At 42.2% G+C, this 22,396-nt stretch overlaps 1 protein-coding gene across 1 annotated transcript; it reads left to right on the forward strand.

Annotated features, from left to right (window-relative positions):
- The first annotated feature begins 19,362 nt into the window (after positions 1-19,362).
- LOC147669130 (olfactory receptor 5V1-like) lies at positions 19,363-20,286 on the forward strand. The gene has a single exon (XM_086948205.1). The coding sequence runs from the start codon at positions 19,363-19,365 to the stop codon at positions 20,284-20,286; it is 924 nt and encodes a 307-aa protein (XP_086804331.1).
- The last annotated feature ends 2,110 nt before the right edge of the window (positions 20,287-22,396 follow it).

Genomic DNA, 22,396 nt, shown 5'->3' on the forward strand with positions numbered 1-22,396 from the left:
GTGTATGAGGGTAAAGGTCAAGTGGGATCTGTGACACCTCACTCTGAATATCCTACCTCTAGAAATTTGTGTTTTACCCTGAAAGAAGTTGAAAAAGCCCTGTTTGTAAGCCAGGGTGGTAAGGCACCTGGCCCAGACGGTGTCCCCATAGACATTTTTAAGACCACCTCTTCTTTGTGGGGCACTCTTCTGGTCCAGGTGCTTAATGCCAGCTGTGTTGCAGATTTTCTGCCCACCTGGGTGGAATCTGTAATAGTTCCTATCTACAAAAAGGGGGACAGACAATATCCGGGTTGTTACAGGTCCATTTCCCTCTTAGATTCCTTTACCAAAATAGTGGGTCGAATAATTTTGGACCGGCTTTTGATGTGGACAGAAGAAAAATCTATTTTATCTGATCTCCAGTATGGCTTCCGTTCTGGTCCAGGGACAGTGGAACAGGGTTTAAACCTACTAATGCTGATTGGTAAATATGCAAGGGCCAAGAAGGGCAATCTGTTCTTGGCCTTTGTTGACCTCTCGGCTGCATTTGACTTTGTGATCCACTCCAAACTGTGGATCTTACAGGGACAACTTGGGGTTGAAGAAAATATTATTTATTATCTTAAACGTTTTTATCGCGACGCTTCAGCCCGCGTTCGCTTTGGCCTAAAGGGGGAATGCACCGATAAAATTCCAATCAGGAGTGGGGTCAGCCAGGGCTGTGTCCTGGCCCCTTTTCTTTTTAACTTGGATATTAATGGATTGGAAGAAGCTCTGTGCAATAACAGTCTGGATCCCCCATACGTAGCAGGCCGACTCATCCCAGCGCTTCTGTATGCTGACGACGCTGTTCTTATGTCACGTACTCAAGTGAGATTACAGCGTGTGGTAGATAGCTTTTTCCATTTCATGAGCTGGGTTTAAAAGTTAATATGACCAAAACGTTTACTATGTATTGCGGCAGGCCAGTGCAAACCTAAGAGGGCCATATTTATAGCAGGCCAGAAGCTTGAATCTACCAAGCAGTTTTCATATCTTGGGATACTCTTCACTCAAAGCGAGTCGTGGTCGCAGGCTGTGTCAGCTAAAAAACTTGCGATGATTTATTCAACGGCCGCTCTTAAGACTTTTTCAAAGAAATTAGGCACCAGACCACCTGTGGAACTAATTAAAATCTACAAAGCTAAATGTGTGGCTGGTGCTCTTTATGGCAGGGGGGTATGGGGCGTTGCCGACCCCTCGCATATCCAGGTAGTAGAAAACTCCTTCTTAAAGTTTATCCTTGCAGCTCCCAAGAGTACCTCTAATTATAACTGTCATGCAGAGTTGGGTCTTGTTTTCATATCTGACCTAATTAAGCTGGAGCCTGTGCTGTTATGGCACAGGCTGTGGACACAAGAAGCTACACAGCTTAATAAAGACATCTTGACAGATATTTTTAAATTAGACGGCGCCTTAAGGATACCGTGGCTGAGATATGTTTGTAACTTTTTAAAAGACATTAGAAAAGAGGAATATTTTTTTTAATCCTACTAATATCTCAGCTATCTTGCGTAAAGACTTGAAGAGGGAGGGCTTAGCCTTCTTGGATTCTTTAAGAGTTGCAACTGAGACTTTAAAACCTTCTGTTCTGCAACATCAATTGATATTAACGACTTTTAATATTCAGCCCTATTTAATCTATGTGCTAGACAATTATGAAAGATTCTTATTGTCTCGCTTTAGATTTGGTATCTTCCATAGACTGGTTAGCTTCCCTATGGAAAATAACTGGATGCACAATTTACCTCCCTGTCCCTGTGATGGCATTTCACCTCAGAGTACTATCCATGTCTTTCTATTCTGTAAATTTTACGATGTGATAAGACATAATGTTCTATTACCATTCTTGAGAGAAATGGGCCATCGTCAATGTCGTGTGGCCATGTTTAACATTCAATGTCTTGATAATCATCTGTGTGTCGCAATAACTACATTATTTTTTTTAATGTGATGCGCAATAGGAAAAGTATGATCACCTAAATGCACTTTAAAAGTCAAAACATTATGGATTGTGAATCCCCTGCAATTGATGAATTTTTTTCTTTTGTACGTCAAAAATAATCTGTATAATGTCTTTTTCTTAAAGATTTTAATGAACTGTTTTTATGTGTACTTTTATGATTGCTTTTTAACAATCGAATAAAGTTATATTTGATTTGATTTGATTTACTGGTCTTCTCCCTACTACTGGCTGGTCTGCAGAAGGGTTCAACACTTTACTCTTGCTGTCTTATCTGCTGGCCTACTGCCTGTTTTTCTGCCTTTGGTGCCCCCAGTGCTCTCCAGGGGCTTTTGAGATGTTCAGTAGTATTGCTTGGCAAAATCAGTGGGACTTGTGAGTCCAGCAAGCGAAAGCTGTTTGACCCCCCCCCACGCATAGTGAGTAATACAGCTTGCAATTATCTTTTTTTTATCAAATAATAGTGCATTTTAAGTGCTGTTAATTATTTTTGAGGGCCTACATAATGGGTGGAGAGCATATCATCATTTGGCCGCCAGATACAGTCAGTGTTTCTTGGGAATTCCCTTCAGGGGTTGTGTGCAGCACCGTATGTCTTGAGCCAAGTTTCCTGCCAATGTGAGGGAAACCCAGCGTGGCTGCTGCTGAACTTCACTAGCCAGAGGCATACCATTTTGGGGCTGTGAGGACACCACCATGGCATGAGGGCCACTTCAACTTGCCCTGAAGAAAAAGGCTGGTGTTTGAACATCACTGACCCCACTCCTGAGGACCCAGCTAGGTCTCTCCCACTTTTATCTTCAGTGTGTGGGCCCACCCCTCCATGATTGCCAATAACTTGGCGGCCCTTATACGGGTAATCAGGTAGAAGGACGGGGTACCAATCCTCAACGAAAGTCCCAATCCTACTCATTCTGCTTTGTAATTATTGTATTACTAATAACAGTTGCACAGCTGCTTCTTTACCCTGATGGGTAACTTCAACAGCCGTATAGAATGTAATGAGCGTGTAGGTCTGCTGCATCCTAAGGCTTCTGGTGTTATTTGGCAATTTACGTTCTGTTGGTGATGTATGGTAACTCGTGTTTTCTTTTTAAAGAATTTGCTGCATTTCATGCCCTGATGTGTTTATGTATGTCGATGTTCATTTCTGCACTGTCAGGATAAAGAGTGTTAATTCAGGATGGCACAGTGTGCACAGCTGCTATGAGTCATGTGGTTATTTAATGTTATAACCTGCTACTGTTCATGCCCTGATGTATAATGCCTATAGTTTGGAGTGCTACCGTATCAGGATAATTAGTACTATTTCAGGATTGACATAAGGTGCACAGTAACCATGATTTATGTAATTTTGGTTTATGATTTACGTACAATATGTTTAATATTTTTTATATTATCTTGTGTGGAGTATTTATTGTGTTACTGCTGTGAATGTGTTGTGCAATCGCTTTACACATTGCCTCTGGGGATAAGCCTGACTTCTCTGTGCCAAGCTACCAAGGGGGTTAGAAGAGGTTATTTTTGGTGTGTCACTTACTTGCCTTGACTAGACTGTTGGGTTCTGACTTTCTTAGGTGCATACCCTAGCCAACCAGAAACACCACTTCTAACACAAATATATACACATGCACAGAAGAAAACAAGCCTTGGATGAGACGAAGTGATCGTAATAACTTCTAGCTCATGAAGGCGTGAAGCACCACTGACCATGTCAATATCATTTAGTGACACTCTAAGTACATATTAGAAAGAGCATGTTCCTTACTGCTTGCCATACACTTCAGCTGAAACTGTTATTTCATGACCTGCTTTGAAAATAGTCTTAAGGTGGTAGATGAAAGTGGCACAAGAAATGTCCCTCGCCTTTCTTTATAATTTTTGGGGTTGTCTCTTTGGGTTTACTGATTAGAGGTGCAGTCAGTATTATGGATGCCTCTGGAGTGCATGGACCAGGCAGCCAGCACTCTGAGCTGCATCTTCTAGCCCCAAATGGACATCAAACAACACCCGGCTATGGTCGTACTTTGTAGAAACTTTACGGATTGGGTGAAACAGGTTAATAGTGTTATCTACACGGAACTTTATTTTGGTTTTCTTCTGCGGCTGAATAGCAAAAACGTGCAACGTTTAACTCTGAAACATGTTCGTTCCTTGCAAAAACGTTTTGTGTTTAGGGACAAAGTTCAGGACGTTTAGGGAACAATTAACATGTAATTGCTTTTGTTCTGCAGCTGTGACTCACTGCTAAACTTTTTTCACATCCAACATTAAGGATCACATCCCTGGAGACACCAGTCATGGACAAAACAAAGAGAGACAGGTATAAAAGTGCTGAACCACTGGAACAGGGACATGAGCGGAACACTGTATTATGCTGCCTGAATTCCTTTTTTATCTCCAAATTTGTACTTGCCTTATAATTGTTCTTTATGGTCTCTTATTTCTTACTTCATTTACACAGCAGTGTTCATGCTGGTTGAATACGCGGTTCCTTCTCTTCTTCTGTGTTTGTGCTCAGCAGCTTCCACTGCAGACTTCCCACCGATGCTGCTGAGGCTTGTTTTAGGACTGCTGGTCTCCTGCAGCATCGTGGATTCTGTTTGCAGGGAGAGCCGAAGACGAGGCCTTTTTTTATCCATGAGGTCAACCCCCCTGTTTGAGATTCGTGTAAATTGCTCATCGTTTTATCGCCAGGTATCTGTAAATAACACAGTCCTCTTTAAATGCAGTTCATAGGATGCTTTTAGGAACGTGCCAGTGGCATTGGAACTGGGGCTGGGGTTGGGGGGAGTTGCAGCCCCCCATAAAACTTGAAAAGGTTTCGACAGAGAATAAACATTAAAGGGTCCCTTCAAATGTTTTTCTCTGAACTTAGTTGTTGTGTTTTCAAAGTCAGACTGTCACATGTGCCCTGGTGAGGCGATGTTATGTGCATCTCACAGCCTCCAAACCTCTTCCAGCTGTACAGTAATTTTTTTTTTTGTACTACTCTAATAGGGTAATTTATTGATTGTTTGGTTACTCAAAACCATTACATTAAAAACAGAGTACAAAATTATAAAAGATTTAAAACAGCACGTTAGTCAGCTGGTAAGTCTGTATAGTGAATCCCAAGGCACTGGCAAGCTCAAAAGAATAGTGTCTGTGCAAGGGCAGCCCCGCCTGCAACTGCAAGGTCTTTAATCGTTTATGCCCTGGGTAGCCATCAGCTTGGCCCGTGTCCGTTGGATAAACTTTCCAAAGGAGGCCATTTGCTTTACTATAGTCAATGTGTATAGTTGATGGACCACCTCCTTTGACACAGCAGCACAGGGACGGGCTGTAGAGGGACCTCCAGGAACACTTTTGTGTTTTTGAATATTATGTTTATTCTCAAGAGCCTGTGGGAGCTAGATGTTTCCAACCGTGGTAGGTGCTATTGTTCACATATGTTGTCCTAGGGACTTTGGTGCGGGGCTCTCCATTGCAGAACCAAATACTCCGTCTTTGGGGTTTGTCTCCGATGTTAGCGCGGGTGAACAGTCCTGGATTATTCCAGTAGAGAGTAACAGATTTGGAACAGACAAAAATAGAGCAAAACAAAATACACACAATAATACAACTGTCCAGAGTTTTAATTTACATTAGGCCCTAGTTTTAAAGTGCAATCCTAAATGGAACCATAATTTCCCATGACTCGGAAATATCATTCAAGTGTTTACTGTGTGCCCTGTGAATAATCTTACTCCACAGAGCAGGGCTGGCAAGACACAGCAGAGTTTGCTGGTGTCGTCTCAGATGTGCACAGTCTAGTGCCCGGCGGAAGGTTACAGTGTCTCTTCATGGACCGTGATGTTACTGTCTCTTGTCCCAGCTCCTCTGCAGTGTTGTCACCCCGCACTGCAAGAACTGACATCGAACAAACACCCAGTCACATCTGCTGACTGTCATGGTATTCAGTTATGAAGGGCACCCGCCGGGCTGCTGGGGGCCCACAGGGGCTCATAGTTTACACTTCAGGAGTCACCAGACCCTCCGGACTCACTAACTCATGAACAATAAGCTGCAGGATGATGGCTACAGTGGTCTCAGGTGCAGCACCAATGTAAGCCCAAGCATTGCACCCCATGGGGTACAGTGAAGGGGGGGGGCAAAGGTTCTCTGGGACTCGGCAACTGGCAGTACAGGGAACCAGGACGTTAAAGGCAGATTCTGTGGCCTTCTTCCTGCTACCCTCTGTGTCCCCACCGAGTCACGAGTACAGGGGGCTGTAGACACAGTGTGAATGGGTCATGTCGAGGGAGGTGTAGACTAAAGTACAGTGCATCTTTGTCTTTGTCTCAGGTAGAACTTTCTCTCTCTCCTGATGCAAATATTGATCTTGTATCTGAAGCTTTGTCCAGGCAGCTCTGACTACTGGGGGACAATCCCTTGTTGTGTCACCCTCTATGGACCACCTTGTCAGCCAGGCTTCCACTTATCTTAAATAGGAAGGACATCTCTCTTGTATGTTATTTATTTATAAGGTTGTATATAGCGCGCTAGTGACCCACAAGGGTATCAGAGCGCTTTACAGTATATAGTTAAAAAGACATGAGAAATGAGTTAGTATACACACATTTGATATTCGTCATGACTTACAAAAGAGGTAAAAAGTATAAGATAATAGGTATAAGATAACATAGGTGACTAATGGACTCCACACGATGATCCCAGAGGGCAACAGAACATTAGATTATATACAGTTATATAGGTCAGTATTGTGGAAATAAACAAACATATAATGTTCTCTTTCAATCCTCAAGAGGTAGCTGGTGATATGAGGATTGTTTTGGTGACTCGATGCCAACATAGGATCAAGTCTTAGGACGTGAATTTGTTCATTTGGAGTATTTTTACCTCTTTTTTGAATGCAGTAAAGGAAGAGATTCCCCACACCACTGGAGGTAAGGAGTTCCAAATTTTTGGAGCGATCCCTGAAAAAGCTCTGCAACCAGTTCTCTTTTTATGAAAGGATTGTGGTTTCACAAGTAAAGAACTCGCGCTTCGTAGTTGTCTGCATGATCTGGATCATTCTAGCTTTAGATCTGGGTAACTGGGTGTGTTGTTATGTAGTGCTTTATGGGTCATGCAGGCAACCTTCAGTTGTATTCTTGCCTCATAGTGCATCCAGTTTGGCACTTTCAAGGTCGGAGAAATGTTTCTATTTCTTTAAGACCCTGATACCAATCTTGCTGCAGCGTTAAGTGAAGCCCTCAGCGGAGCCAGCTTGTATTTGGGGAGGCCACAAAGAGTGGTGCTTCCATAGTCTAATCTTGGTAGCACTAAGGCTTGCACTACCATTTTTAAGTCGGTCTGAGGAAGGGTTTAAGCTTCCTTAGTAAACTCATCTGGTAATTGGCTCCCTTGGTGGCATTAGTGATGTACATTGTAGTGGCAGTTTGGATAAATCATCCATAATAGATTATCATTCTTCTGACACCCTTTCCCGTCTCTTGGATAAGAGCCGTTAGTTGTCACCTGGTACATTGTAGTCCTTTCATCTAGGACTCTAGAGCAGTGTTTCCCAAACCGGGGGCTGCGACCCCCTGGTGGGTCACCAGCTGAGCATTTTAAAATATGTATTTTACTGGTCACATTTGCTCCGTTTCGAAGACAGTGATCAATAGTAAGGCTATATCTTCTGACTAATTGCTGCTTAATTTTTGTCATGGGGATTGGTGTTTACAAACTCCTTACACTTTACAGTCAGAGAAAGTAAATTAAAGTGAATTATGTGACAATCTTGCCGGGAACAGGGAGCGTGAAATGAAAGGCTGGAGGATGTCATTCTTTTCAAACCCAGCAAAATGTAAATACCTGTAAAATGTGACCTGTAGACATTCAGCAGTCAGGAAAGCAAAACTGAAGCACATTTATTTATCGTGGAATTGTGAAGTGTGATGAAAACAAAGATTTTACTTGGCTCAAAACATATTGAGACACTTTACTTGGTGATGCACATATGATGAATTTTCACTGAAATAGATTTCAACTCAATATACATTTTTCAATACCGATTTATCAGTAAAATTGTGTCTGTGCAAATTTTTTGAACATTTCAATGGAAAGTGTATTGTTTCCAAACTATAGTGTGCTACCACGCGATGCTTTTGCTCAGTCATCTCATGCCCATTAAGTGTTGGTTCAATAGGATTATTGGTGTCAAATGTATGTTTCTTGGCCAACTTATGCAAAGAGGATCTTCATTGGCAATTTCCTTGGCTTCTCAAATACTAATAGAAACTGTTATGGCTTCCAGTTTTGGAAAGCAAAATTACAGAAATCCAAATTTGGGTCTAGCTGTTTCTAGCTGGATCAATGGAGTAAACTTCCCCAGCAGCCAAGGCAGTCAATTGACTTGGACCTCATGTTGCTGATTTTGGGGCAAAAGTTAAATAGTCAGAAACCATACCTGTAAGCCTAAGGGAGTGGCATAAGAAGAGCAAAGGCCGAATGTCCTTATTCTGATTCAAGGGCCACCATCCTCTTCAATAAGCAATGTGTCATCATAGAGAAGGCCATCCATGCAGAGTATCAAACATTGTCAGAACCAATCGCTCTCAGCAGTGAAAGGTCAAACAATTGACTTTGCCAGTTCTTGTTTCCCAGACCAAGCCGCCGCCAACCTCACCCTATGGTTATCCAACACCGCCGACACCTTAGCACCACTGAAAAAACGTCAAAGCAAACCTGGCAGCAAGAAGGCCTCATGGTTCAACGTTGATCTTAAGAAGTCCAAGAAACTCTGCCGCTCCCTTGAAAAGGCCTGGAAAAAAGACCCAACCACCAGCACCAAGGACGCCTTCAAAAACGCCACCCGCACACACCACCAACTAATCCGAAAAGCCAAGAAAACAGCATTCAAGGATCGACTTGACAACAACGCCCACAACAGCAAGGAACTTTTCAACATCGTCAAGGAATTTACCAATCCCTCGGCCAACTCCAACGACATCACCCCCTCTCAAGCCCTCTGCGACTCCCTAGCCTCATTCTCCCACAACAAAATTGCTGACATCCACAACAGCTTCGACAACCAACCCGGAGACCAACCCACCCAACCATATGATGAACATTCTCCCCCCTTGAACACCCTTAACGACTGGAACCCAATCTCCACTGAGGACACCATCCGCCTGATGAACTCCATCCACTCAGGATCTCCCACAGACCCATGTCCTCACCACATCTTCAACAAAGCAGACTCCGTCATAGCACCGCACCTCCGAGACGTCATCAACTGCTCCTTCAACTCCGCCACCTTCCCGGAAAGCTGGAAACACGCTGAACTCACTGCCCTTCTGAAAAAACCCACAGCGGACCCCACCGAACTCAAAAATTACTGCCCCATTTCGCTCCTTTCATTCCCGGCCAAAGTAATCGAGAAAGCTGTCAACAACCAGCTCGCCGCTTTCCTCGAAGACAACAAATCCCTCGACTCCTCTCAATCTGGCTTCCGAGCAAAACACAGCACTGAGACCGCCCTCATCGCAGCAGCAGACGACATTCGAACTCTACTGGACAATGGAGACACAGTCGCCCTCATCCTCCTCGACCTCTCCGCAGCCTTTGACACAGTCTGTCATAGCACCCTTCTACAGCGCCTCAGAAACATCGGAATACAAGGAAAAGCACTTGAATGGATCACCTCGTTCCTCACCGGAAGAACACAGAGAGTCCGCCTTCCACCATTCAAGTCCGAGGCCACTGAAGTCATCTGTGGCGTACCACAAGGATCTTCACTCAGTCCCACCCTCTTCAACGTATACATGAGCCCTCTCGCGGCCATCGCCCGCCAACACAACCTCAACATCATCTCTTACGCGGATTACACTCAACTGATCCTTTCTCTCACCAATGACCCCAGCACCGCCAAAACTAACCTACACGAAGGAATGAAAGAAGTTGCCGAATAGATGAAACACAGCCGTCTGAAACTGAACTCAGATAAAACAGAAGTCCTCATCTTAGGTACATCCCCCTCTGCATGGGACGACTCTTGGTGGCCGGAACCCCTTGGAAAAGCACCCATCCCGACAGACCACGCACGGAACCTAGGCGTTATCCTGGATTCTTCACTCTCAATGAACAGTCAGCGCCGTATCCTCTTCCTGCTTCAACATTCTCCGCATGCTCAAAAAAACATTTCGCTGGATCCCCACCGAAACCAGAAAAACAGTCACCCATGCTCTGGTCACGAGCCGACTGGACTACGGAAACACCCTCTACGCAGGTACTACCGCTAAACTCCAGAAGAAACTACAACGAATCCAAAACGCCTCAGCCAGGATCATATTAGACATCCCGCGCAACGAACACATCTCTGGCCACCTGAAAGACCTCCACTGGCTACCCGTCAATAAGAGGATCACTTTCCGACTGCTAACCCACGCACACAAATCACTCTACGACATCGGACCAGAATCCCTCAACTCACGACTGTCCTTCTACACCCCCTCGCGCCAACTACGTTCTTCCAGCCAAGCCCTCGCCACTGTACCTCGCATCAACAAGACCACCATGGGAGGCAGATCCTTCTCATACCTGGCTGCTAAAACATGGAACTCACTCCCCACTTACCTTCGCCTTACCCAGAACCACCTAGCATTCAGAAAGCAACTTAAAACGTGGATATTTGACAAGTAATCCTCCTCCCCTCCCCAAGCGCCTTGAGACCCTCTGGGTATGTAGTGCGCTATATAAATTCTTTGACTTGACTTGACTTGAATGGGTGTGCTGGTATGTATATGCAGCAGACATTCGAGCAGCCACCATGAATGGGGTTTGTAATACAACATTGCATTCCCAGATGACAGCTGATGTGTACGTATTTTGTGGTGCATGCACCATTGTGTCATGATGCAACTGCAGCCATTTTGTTTTCTTGAGTTTAATGTGAAAGCACAGAATAATGTGAAAGATATAATGAGAGGCCCGGCAGCATTCGGCAGCTGAGGGGCGCTAATAAAAAACAATTAATTAAACTCTACTGTGGGGCAGGGTGTGGGACTAGAGAGCATGCATGTCATTGCAAACTAAAAACAGGGGCATCAGCTGAATGGGTGTGGTGGAGTATGAGGTAAAAAGAATAGAGAAAGGGTGAAAGGTGCATGAACAACGAGGAAACACATGCTCTCCCATGGAGTTTTAGACGTTAAAGACAAGAAGTAAACATGTCAATTCGTCTGGTTTGCGCATCCAGTTAAAAGGCCAAACCTATTGGACTTTACTAATGCTTGTTTCACGAGCAATGGATCCTTAAAGATAGACATGGTGTGTAAATAAGGATGTCATCATCAACAATGGCGTGTGTTCTACCAAGAAAACACGTCAATTTAAATCACAGACTTTGTAGTCCACTGAAGGCTCTAACCCCAAACTTAACCCTTTTGAAATAATATCACTTTAGCATTTAGACCTTCATATCCCTTTCCTTTTTTCCCTCAAAACGGTTGTTGTGATGGTCGTACATATTTGTGAATTTACACCTCTTTTTTATGATTTCTATTAATAAAAGCAAATTGCCTGAAATGAATGTTGTTTAAAAAATATTGTGTAACACGCATGTTTTTTTCTGCAAATGACAAACACAAGGTTGAATTTTAAACCTGGAAGCCTGAGGTGACAAAACATTCAGGCGTAGATTTATGTCGGACTTGCGCCACGTTTAAGCCGCCGTTGCGTCACGCAACGGCAGCGTAAACGTGGTGCATCCCTGCGACCCATTTACAACGTGTCGCATCTAGACAGATGCGTCACATTGTAAAGCCCTGCGCCACATGTGGGCGTTCCAGCGCAGGGTGGGCGTTCCGGGGCAGGTGCGCCTCGCAAAAGTGCCTGCGTGAAATCTACAAGATTTCACGCAGGCACTTTTAGGCCAATGCTGCGTCAAAACCCTTCGCCTGCTTGAAGCAGGCGTAAGGCTTGACATAGCATTGGACAGATAGGGCCCCCCAGAGCATTGCTGGAGCTGCATCGCACTTGCGACGCAACTCCAGCAAAGCGCCGCCTTTATGGCACAGATGCGTCACGCATCTGTGCCGTTTTTGCACCATGGGTGGCAGAGCTGTGGCACACAATAACTGGCGGATGCGCCAGTTATTGTAAATCTGCTCCTCATTACTTAGGGGTATGTAGCAAATGGTTTCCAAGTGGTACCTCCTTTCCACGACTTCCCATTGAGAAGAGGATCACTGCCAACATTTAAGCAAAGTGAAAAAATTTGTTTTTTAAATGTAGCACAGTTTCCTTTACGTAAAATGGGCGGCAGTTTAAAAAATAAAGCTTTCTTTGTATAAATGCGATCACAAGCATGGGAGCCTGCTGTCATCAGGAGGCCATCAGCCCTGTGAATGCACCCAATCATAGTCAGTCACAATTTACGACTGTTAGCAAACTGGGCTCTTGTACCTGTGCTGTTGTAAAGGATTTACTTCTTCATCTCCCTGGATAGTTTTATCCAATGGATTTGAGGTACCACAATGTGTTTAATGAGTTAGTTCAGAAGTCCTCTCTGAAGAAAGACTTTCTTTGAGAAGCTAAATGTTGTCAGTGTTGGGTGGGGTTCACAGAATTAGGAGTGTTTTTAAATCTTCTTCTTTTCTCCTTCTCCCAGGTCCAATGCAAAATAGGACAGTTCTTTGGTCGAAAATAAAATAAAGGTGAGTAAGAGAAAATCAATTGTTTTTTGTTTACTGTTCTTTATTTTCATGTAGTCATAATATTGATTACTTTATTTCCTTTCTTAAAAGTAACCTTGCATTCACTCTTCTTTCTTTTCTGATAAAGTCTAGAAGTTGGGCATTTTCTTTCTGCCCATGGTTACATGTGTTATTAAAAATAAAGATACATCCCAAAAATAGCACCAAAAAGCACAAAGCACCAATAAGAGATATCTGGTCACGCTGGACCTACAAAGTCAAACGTTCAGGCCAATCGTGATGGAGTGCACCGCAGCTACATGAAACAGACCTGTCCTGCTAAGCAGAAGTACTTTACCCTAGTCGTGTCACCATTGAAAATCCTGTTGACCAGCAGGATGCCGCCCCAGCAATGCATTGGTATTAAAGCAGAAAGTCAGTGTTAATCCTCACAGTGATGTGCTCGTCCTTATCTGCCCATCAGTGGCAATTGCGCTGGCCTTGATGACCACAGAGGCTGCGATGTGGAGTTCTCTGCATCGCTGTCGAGGCTGCCCTCAACAGTGATGCGAAAACCTCAAGAGTCGAGCAGTGGTGGTTCCGAAGGCGATGTGTTGAGTCCTGCCACACAGCAGGGATGAGGCCCCTGTTCTGATGAAGCAAAAGGGGCAATGCTAAGGGTTCCGATCAAAACAACAGCACTGATGTTTCACTTTCAAAGAAGATGCATGGGTTTCGCTGAACCAAGCACCTCAGGCCTACTTCCAAGGACTGAGATGGCACCATTTGACAGGGCAAATTCACAGACTTCAGAGTTCAGATGCAGAGGCAGGATAGTGAGATGCATTTTATGTACCTTAGACTTCAAATCAGGAGGTCAGCCACCAGCCCTAGAAGTCACTCCGGTTCTGGAGGGCAAGTGATGCAGGACAAGTCCTTCCCACCGAGGGCAGGAGGGCAGCAGGCAGCTGGCCAGCACGGCAAGAAAGCAGTTTTTTCAGAGGAACAGTCCATCAGAATAGCAGTCCTTCAGTAGCACAGCAGTCCTTCTCCCTAGCAGAGTATCCACCGGTCCAGAAGTGCACTGAAGTGGTAGGGTAGGAGGCCCAATGGTTTCTTTGAAGTGGGGGACACTTTGAAGAAGCGTCTTTGAAGTGTGCAGAGGTCTTCCCTTCCTGTCCTGGCTCCATACTAACTAGTGAGGGTATGCAACCCTTTTGGTGGAGGCAGGACAAAGCCTATTCATGTGTAAGTAGGGCTGTGCACAGCTCCTACCTCCTATCCTGCCAGCAATGGCCCATCCAGGACCACCAAGACTCCCTATTGTTTGTGACTGTCTTGGAGGAATAAACAAAGCTCAATTGTCAACGACTCCCAGGTCATGTGACATGGCACAGGAGAAAGTGGCTGTGGTGCTGGTTGTATGACTTTAAAAGAAATTATACATTTTTTTGTTTGCTTATCTCTTTGTTGACAGCTGATGAAATTGGATGTTTTTTAAACTTTATTTACCATTTTAGTACAGCATAACAAAGCAATCACAGTTGTTCACTGTCTTTGAAATTACAATTGGAGAAGATGAGATAGCTCGTAATGTATCAATAGAGTAGCTGTCACGGCATGTATCAATAAGAAGAGAAGAAGCAGCCAAGCTTTAAAATACAATCCCAAAGGCCCATTCCCATCCTTGAGCACAACCACCCACCGTCTAGCAGCAGATGAAATTGGATGTTTAGGCAGGCAACTGCAAGACCTACTCAATGTTCATTGGAGCCTAAGCAGCAGATCTAGGCCAACCTTTATAAACCGAAAGTTAGAGTTTGTTATTTAAAAAAATAAACTCATGATCCCCACACCTTGGGAGTCTCTTCCGAGGGAGTGGTGATCATTTTTCTTTTTTTTTTTTTGTCTGTTACTGCAATATTTTTCTTGGTGGTGAGAAAGAGAAAGAAAGTATATCAGACCATGTGTTTGATGAACAGATTACTCCAACCACATTTATGACTTAGTACCCTTTTCGCCAAGTTCTAATTCGGACCCATAAGGTAGTTATTCAAATTTGTAAGTTGAGACTGTAAGCATTTTCTGTGGGTCATGTAGTCTTACAGCTGGCTACTACAGATTCACTTTACCTATTTAGAGGCTATGTGAACAAGTTCAATAGCTACTGGGTTAATTTCTTAGGATTCAATTTATGCATCTTAGTAATTAGCTGTCCCCTCCCCAAAAGACATGTTTTATCCAAAAGTATAAGTGAAAAGCAGAGTATTTTAGATGAATGTCTGGAGTAATTAAATATTTCAGTAAATAAGGTTTCAGTAAATCAAGACAACAATTTCTCCTTAGCAACAGTTCATGCATGCACCTGTAAGAGGATTGAGTCTTACAAATATTTGTGCAGCAGAAAAAACGTACCTGACTGATAAAATGTACCACACTAAAAAGATGACCAAGTAAAATTCTTGTGCTAAGAGTAGGAGAGCTCTTTTAAACTATTATGCCAGGACATGATGCCTATTTGTATACTCAGTCAGTAAATAAATAAAACCTCATTGTGATAAATTTAGATGCTGGTTGAGGGGGTGAAAGCCTATTCAAGCAGAAACCACAATACATGTCAGGGGAAGGCACAAGCAAACCTCAATTTAATGTTTGCTCAACCCTTCAGTAGCTAGGCACACAGCAGTCGGGCTTAACGTCGAGCCAATGTGTAAAGTATTAATGCAACATTACAAATGTTAAAGTTAAAACACAACACAAGTACAATTACATAACAATTAAAATAAAATATTTTCTAAAAATTTATAAATAAAAGAAGACCAAAACAACAAAAATTCAATCAATAGAACAAAAGATATGCAAGTTTTAAGACTTTAGTGAAAATAGTACCAAAAAAACTCAAGGCGCCAACTGTGGGATCTGGTTGCAACAGACTGGGACAGAGTCACAAGGTCAGACCGACCACAATGAAGCATGGGCCGGCCTCAGATACACTGCTATTCCCACTAAACAAGAGTATCTAATATCCTGGTTGCAGAGTGTTGTGAGGCCCGCATCGAGGATGCAGTGCATAGCTGAGGCAATGCATCTGGTCTGAGAAACTGCAAACCTGCCATACAAGTCCTGCTTCATCTTTGAGGATTCCATGAATTAGGGCTTGTGTTGTGAAGTCTGGCATCAAAGATGAGTGCCACAGTTGAAGCAATGCATTGATTCCAAAGATCAGTGAGAAGCTACGTCATTGTCCAGGTTCCTGTCGACAAGAGATTTGTGAGGACCTGCTTTGGGAAAGATTCACCGAGAGACGGTTCCAATGTGTGTTGCGATGTCAATGCAGAGTCCTTATGCTGAGAGAAGCCTCGCAGCAGAGGGCCACTTTCAAATGTCCGGTACTGGGTTGGACTTCCAGATGGCAGGGTCCAGGTGCTGCAGTCAAGGTTGTTGTAGCCTTCTGCCCCTGAGACTCTAGTTAGGTGGCCTGCCAAATAGCCCTTGGAGTCACGTTCGCATTCCTGGATTAACAGATAAGGGTCCAGTCCTTTTCACCCAAGCAAGAGGGCAGCAGGTTGCAGGTCTGCACAGCAAGGCACCAGTATTTCAGAGCAGCAGTCCAGCAGAGTGTCAGGATTTTCAGCAGCACAGCAGTCCTTCTACCTAGCAGGGTATCCGCAGGTCTAATTTTGTAATAAACAATTGGTGTCAGAGGTCCAATATTTATACCTGGCTTTTCCTTAAAGTGGTGAAGCTTCTAGAAGTTTCCCTTAAAGGTGCCCTGGCTTCAAACTAACTGCAGGAAGTTATGGGGATATGCAGCCCTTTGTGTGGAGACAGGACACAGCTTATTCAAAAGTAAGTAAGGTTCCACCCTCCCATCCAGCCAGTGATGGCCCATCCAGGAACATCTAAGCTCTCTTTTATGTGGGGCTCTCTAAGAGGAATACACAAAACCCAACTGTCAGCTACACCCAATCCTGTGACCCAGAGACAGGCAATGAGGGCCATGTTTATGACGTTAGTGGTGAAAGGCTGCACAGGAAGTTACCTTGCTGCACTGCCCTACATCAAAGGAATGGACAGGCACCATATGTATCCAATATGTGGCAGTCCTGTCCTTTTCCCTTGTGCTGGTGCAGTTATAGAGACTAGCATCAATGCAGGCACTCTTGAACCATGGTGCCAGGGTGTCTTTTTTGTAGGGGGATTGTTTTTGCGCAGGAAGTGTCACCTTCCTGCACACAAATATTCCTTAGAGGCTTTTTCCACTTTCAATATGTACTGCAGAATGCCTGTGCCTGTGCCTGTGGACTTGATCCAGCTCTACTACAGAGTAATTGGTAAATGGTCTCGATGATCAAGGGACCTACCATAATATATACTGGTGAACCATATGATATGACTGATCACGAAGTCCATTTGATGGTAATCCACACATGGTTGGTTTGGATCTTGTTCACCGGTACTGAATGGGTTTGATCCCACGCATGTAGGTCTTTCACTGCATTTATCTTCATTCCTCAGGCTATCTAGGGTGACTAGTTCACTAACTCACACTTTTTTGGAGTTAAGGATAGCTAGCCATACAAGTTGGTTTTTAGACCCCCTGTGTTCTCTCGTGTTAATCATGTGTTGTAGCTGGGGACTCGAACCAGGAGAGGTCTTTAAATAATTGTTGTCCCTACGACCCCCCTTTCCCTGTATGTTTTGACATTCCCTGTATTACAAGGTCTTGTAAATCTGGGAATGTGTCAAAATCTATGGAATGTCTAACCAGGGCAGAGTAAGGCAATGCAGCGATTTGCATGTCTTAAAAAATATGACTTAAAGTATGCTTCACTTTTGCATCATGTTGTGTAGTGCAAAAGCAAAGCCAAACAGGTTGTAAAAATTACTCTAAATGGCTAAGGAGGGAAAAAGGCAACCTTCTAAAAGTGGCATGTTCAAAATTGTAATTCGAATTCCGACTTCACCGTGAGGAAGGATTTTTAATTCCAACTGCAAAGACACCAAACATGAACTAGTTACCTGCTCCCATTTGGAAATTATAACTTATTAAAGGTGATAGGTAACTCCAATACGATTGCATAGGAGAGGTAGGCCTGCAGTAGTGAAAAACACATTTAAGAATTTTTCACTACTGGGACATGTAAAACCTAAGTACTACGTTTTAAGTAGAATGTGCCTTGCCATCCTGGCTGTCCTGGGCCTAGCCTGAGGATGAGTTATATGTAATAAAATAGTGAAGGATTGGGCCTTACAAAATGTTTATTTTTCCAGATTGCAAGGCAGTTTAAAATTGCATACACAGACTGCAATTGCAGGCCTGAGACATGTTAAAAGGGGTACTTGAGTGGGTGACACAATTACTGCTGCAGCCCCACTAGTAACATGTCATTTCCAGGCTATGGGTACCAGTAGCATCATTTTACCAGGAACCTACAAGTAAATTTAATATGCCAATAGGATATAAGTCTGTCCCATCAAGTTTGAAGGAGAGAGCACAATCACTTTAGTAATGGTTAGCCTCATGCTCTAGGTACCGAAGACAACCACTGTTGACGTCAAATGGGAGACAGAAAAATATACCCCTCTATGGGCTGAACTGTACAGTGTACAACAAAAAACAGTGATCAATCTCAGCTGCCATGCTGACAAATTATGTGATCGTAGGAAAATACTTTATTTCACTGAGCCTTCTTTTTCTTCATCTCAACATTTGAGAGCACCATCAGATAGGTGAGTTTAAGATGTGCCCTGATCCTTAAACCAATTGTGCTTGATTTACTATAATACAATGTTGATTAATTTATGATAAGAATTTGGGCCACTTTTAGGCAACGCATGACAACTGACTTGCCTCTTAGCTTACTAATGCCATTCTATCCAGGGTGGAGGAAGGTTGGGCAGGAATGTTTTCTAAGGTCATGTTTAAAAAACTTTGGGCCTGATTTAGAGTTTACAGGATGGGGTTACTCCATCACAAACAAGTGGGATATCCCATCGGCATATTACGATGTTATTATATCCTATAGGAATTGTAATTCGGTGGACAGGATGTCCATCAAGTTTGTTACAAAGTAACCGGTAGCTCTAACTCTAAATCGGGCCCTTTGTTGTGGGCTGAGGCAAAGTGTGAAAGACTTTTCAAGTGAGCAATGGTTGAAGGGTGATAGCTCTATAAGTCAGTGAATGACAGGGGTGACCCAAAACCTACTCTCTGTGTATTTGCTTTTAACAACCGCTTTGCCAGGCGCAATCATTGGTCAGGAACACATAAATCGAAAGCTGTCAGCCCTTAAAGTAATACCTAGGGTCACAGCCATCATCTAATTTGCAACAATTTAGAAATTTTATTATAGGTGGGTGCTCTAAGTGATTGTATCTTCTAGACGAGTTTTGAACAGTTACAGCTAAAATCTATAGCATAAATAAGCAGCAATAGTAGCAGTAGACATCATGCAGCCTAATCATTGCCCAATGAAAAATTAAAAAAGAAATTTAAATAGGAACACACCAGGAATGGCGTGCTTGTCACCTGTTTTGTGTTACAAATTAAATTGTTTTTTTTTCTGATAGTAAATATGTGAACTGTGACTGCAAAACCACAACATACAGTTCTCTCCCAAAACAGTGCGCATTGCATATTAACTTTCCTTCTTTTCTTTATTTGCAGATATTCTTGATATCTAAACTCTGGAAAACTGTATTCGAGGAAACATGATAGGAGAAAATAAAACTTTAGCTGAGTTCACCCTTGTGGGTTTTTATGATTTCCCACATCTTCTAGTTCCACTTTTTCTGGCCTTTTTGCTGATTTACTTGCTGGTACTTGTGGGGAACCTTCTTATCATGGTGATTGTCTATTCCAACACACAACTGCACACACCAATGTATTTTTTCCTTACAAACTTAGCCTTTCTGGACATCTGTTACACAACAATGATTTTTCCAAATATGCTGGCTCACTTCTTTCTGGAGGTAACACACATTTCTCTAAGTGGATGCTTTCTGCAAATGTTTCTTTTCAGTACCATGGTGTCTACGGAATTCTTCCTTCTTACAGCCATGGCTTATGATCGATATGTGGCCATTTGCAGGCCTTTACAGTACGTGACCACCATGAATGATGTAGTATGCATGAAAATGGCTGCCGTATGTTGGCTACTTAGTTTTATTGATCCAATACCACACATTACACTAACAACTAGGCTCTCATTCTGTGGGTCTCACACAATCAACCACTTCTTCTGTGATGTGGCAGCTGTAATGAAGCTTGCATGTAGCAGCACTAGTGCTGTTGAGTTAGCAATCTACGTCGTGGGTACTCTAGTTGGTGTTGCACCTTTTGCTTTAACTATTGCATCTTACATCAACATCATCTCAACAATCCTGAAAATCCGGTCTACAGAGGGAAGACGCAAGGCCTTTTCCACCTGTGCCTCTCACCTCACTGTACTTATATTATTCTATGGAGTTATCTGTTCCACGTACATGAGGCCAGCATCAACGGCTTCAGTAAAATACAACAAAGTATTCTCTTTGTTATATGTTGCTATAACTCCACTATGTAATCCCATTATATACAGCCTAAAAAATGAAGAGTTTAAAAATACCCTGAGGAAGACAAAGAATACAAAATAGTATTTAAAACACAAAATGACAGATTTTTTAACATTCAAATAATGTTTTGCAGGAATACTTGTTATTTATAACTGAGGGTGTATCCCAGAATTTGGTAGATTCTAGCATTGATGTTTCTAGTACTATGAGCTTCAAAGCTGACATTATGATTTTAAAAATCAAAGAGGTTCTAGCATAGTTCACAGCAGTCATAGGCGGATTTAATGTAGACTGTGATGCAAGAAGAGTAACTGCTGACTTTGTGACTGGTTGAGATATATATATATATATTCACTGAAAAAACCAGAGGTTTCACACCAGTTATAGTTAGGAATTAGCATTTAAAAAACCTATTAAATTCACTGAAAAAAACCAGAGGTTTCACACCAGTTATAGTTAGCTGGAAATTTTACTGACATAAAACCATTGAAATTCCCACGTTATAGTTAGTCGGACTCACTATAACTTGCGCATGCAATGCACTGCTGATGACATCACATATTACATCACTCATGACATGGTCAGTGACATCACTCATGACATCACTGATGACACCGTCCAGTGAATGTGTGTCTTTCTGAAAAATAAATATGTTTTATATATGTATATGTAAAGGTCGATGGAAGAATAAATGTTTAAATTATTGTCTTAATTAATGTTTTTAAAAAAAAAATTGATTGGTTAACTGGCTTATTAAGTGTATCTTAGTGAATACATATATTGGCGAGTAATATTTAAATATTTAAATATATGTATCAGTGTTTCACTTTGTGTATAAGTGGCTGTATGGGATGGTGAGTAGCTACATGTGTGTGTATATGGGTTATTATATGTTTTTTTAGTATCAGTATGAGTGTCTGTATAGTTTGGTGGGGGTGTTACTTAGCACATAGATGTATCAATGACTGACTCACTGTTTGTATGTTTTTTGAAAACAGCATATGTGCAGGACTGTATGAGTGGATGAGTGTGTATATGTGTCTGTTACTGATTGAATGCCTGTCTCACTAGTGTGTTTATCAGTAACTAGATATATTTTAATCTAGTATATGTGAGTATTGATGTATATAAGTCAGTATATGTGAGAGTGAGAGATTGTAAGAGTTCCTGTTTAAATAAGTATGTGTTTCTATAAGTGATTGTTTAAGAGAGTACATATGTGTAAGTTTCCTTAGAAGTAAGGTGGTAGTGTGTGTAAATCTGTATATGCAAATAAATGGATGTTTATTAGTTTATTTGCATGTGTGAGTTTATGTGTGAGTAACTTTTTGATGACTGTCGGTGTGTAACAGGATGAATAGGGGTATCACTACATATGATGAGTGAGTATATGTATGAGTGACTATATAAAACTGTTGGTGAATGTGTGAATGTGTATATAGATGGTGAAATTACTGAATTGGTTGTTGTAACTGGTATGGGTATATCCACTTTTTTGAAAATGTTAGTTTCTATTTTTGAATATGTGTTTCAAAGGTTACTTTACAGTGAAAGGAGGTCTGTCACTGTGTCACAAGGATGGTGTCATCAGTGATGTCATGAGTGATGTCACTGACCATGTCATGAGTGATGTAATATGTGATGTCATCAGCAGTGCATTGCATGTGCAAGTTATAGTGAGTCCAACTAACTATAACGTGGGAATTTCAATGGTTTTATGTCAGTAAAATTTCCAGCTAACTATAACTGGTGTGAAACCTCTGTTTTTTTCAGTGAATTTAATAGGTTTTTTAAATGCTAATTCCTAACTATAACTGGTGTGAAACCTCTGGTTTTTTCAGTGAATTTCATAGGTTTTTTTAATGCTAATTTCCAACTATAACTGGTGTGAAACCTTTGGTTTTTTCAGTGAATTTCTTAGGTTTTTTAAATGCTAATTCCTTACTATAACTGGTGTGAAACCTCTGGTTTTTTAGTGAATTTCATAGGTTTTTTTAATGCTAATTTTTAACTTTTTATAGGGCTTCATACCTATGTACTTTTTAGTAAATTTCTAAGCTTATTTTTTCAAAAATGTCTATAGCTGAGAAAGGTATGTTTTTATAAAAATGAACACTATAATGTATATTAAAATAATATTTTTTGTTTTAAAATAGTATTTTTTTTAATATATTCGTCTCTGGAGCGCTCT

Source organism: Lissotriton vulgaris, unplaced genomic scaffold (assembly GCF_964263255.1).
Source record: "Lissotriton vulgaris unplaced genomic scaffold, aLisVul1.2 SCAFFOLD_895, whole genome shotgun sequence".
Taxonomy (NCBI): Eukaryota; Metazoa; Chordata; class Amphibia; order Caudata; family Salamandridae; genus Lissotriton; species Lissotriton vulgaris.